This window comes from Eimeria mitis, genomic scaffold, assembly GCF_000499745.2.
Source record: "Eimeria mitis Houghton genomic scaffold, Emh_scaff2460, whole genome shotgun sequence".
Classification (NCBI taxonomy): domain Eukaryota; phylum Apicomplexa; class Conoidasida; order Eucoccidiorida; family Eimeriidae; genus Eimeria; species Eimeria mitis.
In genome coordinates this window covers 948-6,270 of record NW_013570798.1, presented here as the reverse complement: position 1 = coordinate 6,270, position 5,323 = coordinate 948, and the positions used below count along the sequence as shown (strand labels likewise).

General features: G+C 51.8%; 1 protein-coding gene across 1 annotated transcript in view; it reads right to left on the bottom strand.

Moving 5' to 3' along the window:
• Positions 1-776, bottom strand: part of EMH_0054110 (uncharacterized protein) — a gene marked incomplete at both ends in the record, with an annotated part of 906 nt that extends 130 nt beyond the window's left edge. The window contains one exon of the mRNA XM_013497084.1: positions 3-776. Within this exon, the coding sequence (XP_013352538.1) occupies positions 3-776 (774 nt within the window). The remainder of the gene's footprint in view (positions 1-2) is intronic.
• Positions 777-5,323: the final 4,547 nt, after the last annotated feature.

Genomic DNA, 5,323 nt, shown 5'->3' with positions numbered 1-5,323 from the left:
GCTGGCTTGGTGTTCACAGCCCCAATATCCATTGGTTCCAAATCGGGATTGTTCCCAGGCCCGCTTTCTTTCTTTTCAGCTAAGGCTGTGGATGTGGCGTTTTTCTTTTTCATTCTGCGGAGGTATTCCATCATGTCGGCGAGTTCCACTTTTCCGTCCCTCATTTCCCTGTCCGTGGCCCAGCCAGTCACTGTTTGCCTCACTCCGGGGGCCAGCCCCGCTATAAACCAATTGTTGTGGAGCTCCGCATCTACCATAGGACTTCGGTTCACCAAGGACTGGTATTTCTCAATGTAGCGCTCTATTGACAGTTTTCCCTGTTTAAGCTTTCTCAGTTCTGCCATAGCCTGCTCGCTTGCGTACGTCGGGATAAACCTGCAACGTAGCACGTCCCGGAAGGCCTGCATGGACCTGATGTGCTCCGGGAATGTGGATCCGTTGCTTAAGTGTAGCCACCATCGGCGTGCGTCCCCTTCTAACAAGGAAGGGGCCAGGAGGAGTTGGAATTGTTCTGGGGCATTTTGAAGGCGGAGGTATAGGTCTAGGGAATTGAGGAACTCCTCTACAGCCTCTGCATCTCGCGTAGGACGGCACAACCGGGCGCTCCTCTTGAATCGTTTTTGGTGGGAATGCATTTTCTCCAGAATTGGATGCCGATATGGAGCTGGCGGGCGGAAGCCAGCTCCATTTCGGCATCCAATTCTGGAAAAAATGCATTGGGGTTCCAGACCGTCCGTCGAGCCCCCCTCTGTGAGTGGCTCATAGTCAACCTCCATTTTGCCGAAGAGAACACTGCAATTGGGAGAGGTTTCGTCTACAAAGGAAATGGGTTTTATTTCGATATAAATAAACGGACAAAATAAATTTTTTGTATAGGAGTTTGCTGTTGTTTGTTTTCCAGCTATGCTTGATGTCACCCGTGTGGGGATCGGGCCCAGGCTCGCACTTTGCCCCGATGAACCATGCGGTGCTACCAAGTGTAACGCTTGTTCTCTGGCCTTTATCTGGCCAGAGAACAAGCGTTACTGTAGGCAAAGACTTAAAGCAAGAGTTTCACAAAAGCAGCTGACCTCCTTCCCCGGTACCTGGGCATCCTGGGCGTTGAGCTCAGGGCCTGGGTGTTGCGGGGAGGAGGCAGCGAGAAATGGGGTTGCAGCGCACCCCGCTTCGGCTGGCAGTGCAAGCCAACCCCGCGAGTGCACGAAAGGAAGCTTCAGGGAAGCTTCCTTTGCTGCGTGCTTTGCCTCTAAACGAACTTATAGAACGTTTGCAAGCGCTTACACGCAACATGCCAAAACCGTCGAAAGGCTCCTGAGCTAACTCTGCGCTAACTCATGCTACAGCTGCTGCTGGTAGTACAAGCCAGCCCCACGCGTGCAAGCAAGGAAGCTTCAGCGAAGCTTCCTTTGCTTCATGCTTTACCTCTGAATGTACTTGTAGAACGTTTGCAAGCGTTTACATGCAGCGTACCAAAACCAAGTGAAAGCTCCTGCGCTAACTCACAAGACGCCTGAGGAGTTGGGAAGGAGGTCAGCTGCTGCTGGGGAAACCTTTGCTTCAAGTCTTTACCTACACTGCAGCTCACTTCTCTCCTGGATTAAAGCCAGAGAGCAACTGTTATATCTGCTGTCGCTGCTTCTGCTGGTCGGGGTGGGTTCACTGCAGTTGTCGTGCATGGAATGGGTGTCTACATGGCTCAGTCCGCCTAGGGACGGGAGAGAAGGTCAACTGCCTTTGGGGGGAGACTTACCTAACGTATTTCGACTCTATTGCAGCTAGAAATTCTCCTCCGGTAACCTCGAGAACTCGCTCAATGTGTAGTAGTATAGGCTCATTTGTCGTACGGAACGGTGTATCAGCCTGAATGCAGGAGCTGCCATAAATACGTCAGTATCTAACGGTTGATCGTTTAACTAATGAGAACTTCCGATTACCTACAAACGACCTAGTTTGTTTTAGTTAGTGCATTTAGGGGGAGTCAAGGATCACAAGAATCGGTACTGCGTATACGGTGTAGGCCCAGCAACACGCCGCGTATCAGTGACCCGACTGCCACTAGATTCGCCCGCCAGCGGGAAGCAGGATTGGTACAGAGCAACAAGACTGTGACTTCACACTCGGGGAGTGAAATCACAGCATAAAACACAGGAAAAAAACGTAGGTTTTGGAGTGGGCGGGTGCTATTCCTAATTCTGGAGATGTTATTCTTATTGCTGCTCCTCTGGTCCTCAACGGCCCTCCTGGCCACTGAAGTTGAAAGTTCTCGGCAACCTATCCCGTCCGAGACCGCTTCCAACGTCGAAAATGGTCTTCAGAATAATACTGATTTCGAGGAGCTCCATCCCGGCTACAAGCCGCGTGCCCAAGCGAAGCATACGCGCGCCCCCGTCGGCCAGATTGCAGCTGCGTTTCTGGCAATTGCCATTGTATATTTCGCGCACAGAATAAGGACATCCAGAGCAAATGAAACTGAAGCAAAAAAGATAAATTTGGCGCCTGTGAGTGACTCTTGGAGGAGTAGATGAATTGCCCGATAAGGAGATGCAAGGCGCCGTCAATCATTTGAAACATGAGCAACCGCACGCGGTAATTCAGGTTGAACGAGGCGGTCGCCAAATTTTCTAGTGGCAGGGCTCGATCTCTTGCACACATTGGAATCGCCATAAGCAAAGGAGTTAACCCAAACAAGCCTTGGAGTGGCAGTGCCCGCCCGCGCAAAGCTCAACGCGCCATAAGAGGGCGCTCATCGTGACTCCAATGTTTGTCCGGGTTAACTCTTTTGCTTATGGCAACTGCAGCGTGTACAAAATACCAACACTGCAAGTTCAAGGTGTGTCTACACAGGGAGGAGCCGACAGCTGCTGGAACAGCCGAATAAACATAACCCGAGTTGAACAACTTTACTGACATTACGCTAATAAAGTTGCTCAACTCGCGTTATCTCGTAGGGACCCTTGAAGAGGAAGTTACGCCTCGGACGACATCGACACCGGCAAGGAGCTGTTGGCTTTTGCTTGCCTTCTGACCCGACGCCAACGACGGCGTCTTCGCGTCAAGCTTTTTGCAGGGAAGGGCTCATGTTTGCATTGCCTATCAAGCCACCGCGCTGCAACGGAGTGGAAACATAGTCCGGGCTGCACTTGCACAGGCGGAAAGCGTTTGCAAAAAGTTTGGGACAACATTTCTTACAACATGACGAAAGTGAAGCATTCGCCTCGGAAAACACCTGCACTTTGCCAGAAAGTGTGCCACTGGGTTTTGGAAGTTTATGAGCGGTCGCCAGCAGATACGCAGTAACAGCAACTGGAATTGATGTGCATCGGTTTACATGACTGAGGAAGGTTTTTGGTTTTTCCACACCGCATGTTTCCGCATTTGTTGCGTTCTTGCCGTAGATGCGAGCGCGCAGGTGAACAAAACTTGAAAAGCTAGCAGTTTGCAGATAGTTTATATTGGCACGTTGAGCTTATTCTCGCGTATGTGCGCTTGTGTGCTAGGCGGTTGCGGCAGCAGGAGATGAGGGCAGAGTCTCCTGGGTTGCGGCGTGAAATTGGAATGTGAAAGGAGTTTATTTTATGCCGACTACCGTTTCGTTTGGTCCCGTACTTTCTGTCGTTGCCACGACAGAATACAGCGTCGATGAAGGGAAGCGGAGGGCAAAACAGCCAAATGCGAAATTGCATGCAAACTCATCATTGGCGCTGCGACTTTCTGGTGCGGCGTGCACCGATTATTCGTTGTTTTTTCTGATATGTTCTCGCCTACCGGAGCGGTTGGGCCTCAGCGGGTTGGTGATGGTCCTGCAGCGCCTCTGTACGTGCATGAACAAGCAACAAACGTTCCCGCATTATGCAGGCAAAAGGGCCCGTGCGGAATTTTGTTTGGAATGCTGTTGCTGGTGAGGCTCTCTTAGGGCATCGTTTGGGTGTCTGGACAGGAGAAGCAGGCTGCCTGGCTATCCGTGGTCGTTCAGCTGTCAATTCCAAACTGTGCACTGGAGATGTCTGGGTAGGTGTCGACAGTCAGGCTGCAGAACAGTCCATGGATTGGCCGAAGCTATGGATTTGTGGGAGGCGCCCCACCCAGTCCTTGCACAATGCCATTATAAGACGTTGCAGTTCTGTTTGTGTGAGCATTCACCATTCGGCCAATAGTGGTTGGCTTAAAGTGGCAGCGTGGGTTGCGTGCGGCATCTTAATTACCACGTTGTTGTTGCTAGATAGCGGAGCTCCAGCTGGTCGTGTATGAGTCTTCGGGTTCATTCTGTCCGACTTTAGAAAGCGGAGTCACCTGAGCTCGAGGAGTCTAGAGGGCTACGCTTTGCAAAGTACTTTCCTATGTCCCAGTGCTCCTGCTATTTATAGTCGTGGTGCAGTGAGGTGAGGTCCTTACCCAGAGGAATGTCGGAGAATTGCACGGAAAGCTGGTCTCTTCTTTCTGTCTATTGAGTTTAGAACTGAGTTAGGCGCTATACGAATGGCCGCAGCAACGCACGTCGAAGCTGCGTAGCATTGCACGGCATGTGTGCTCCGAGCGGGGGGGCTTATATTTTCTCGACGCTTACAAATCAGTGTTGGCAGCTGTATGCTGGTCTCGTGTGGCAGGATGGCTTCAACGTGTAGACGCGTCCACTATGCGGCAGGAACTTCTAAGACCCGGCCGGCTTCGCTACCTCAGTGCATGCTTTGTCTGATAAGGGGCTGATGTGTAGGGGCCAGCTGTAGCTCTATGTCTTCGGCATTTAGGTCTCTAACTCAAGCGGTATGGCATTCCTGAGGCCCTCTTGTAACCTCGGTATGGTGGGAGAGATACTGCTATTGAGGACGTGCGTTGGTGCTGCAATATCGTCTAGCAATATAGTGTTCCCATTGTGCCCGTAATCAAATGTGCTGCGTAGGCCGTGTGGATAGCGCAGCAATCCCGCATGGTAGGCTTTCGGGAGGGTTCGCTGTTTGCTGCATTCACTCGTGAGATGCACTAAATACGCAGTGGCTGTTGCGGGGAGGCTGGAAAGGAATAATCTAATGCAGACAGCTGACTTGTGAAGGGAATATGCTGGATTCACCTCCTTACAAGCGGCACCACGCGCCCTTCATGGTTTTAGGATGATCCTCGTGCAAGCGCCATATCCGCGCGATGCGCAGGCCCGTACGTTTGGGCCGCCTGGTTTCCAGATTGCGTTGTAAGGCATGTGCAGACAAGTCGCTTATGACGTTGCGTGCACTCGGGTGGACTGGATTGTCTGTCACGCAACAAGGTTTGGGCAGCTTGAGTTGGTGGGTCTCTGGGCTCCGCAACTGGACTTGGCCGTGCTTGCCCGTGG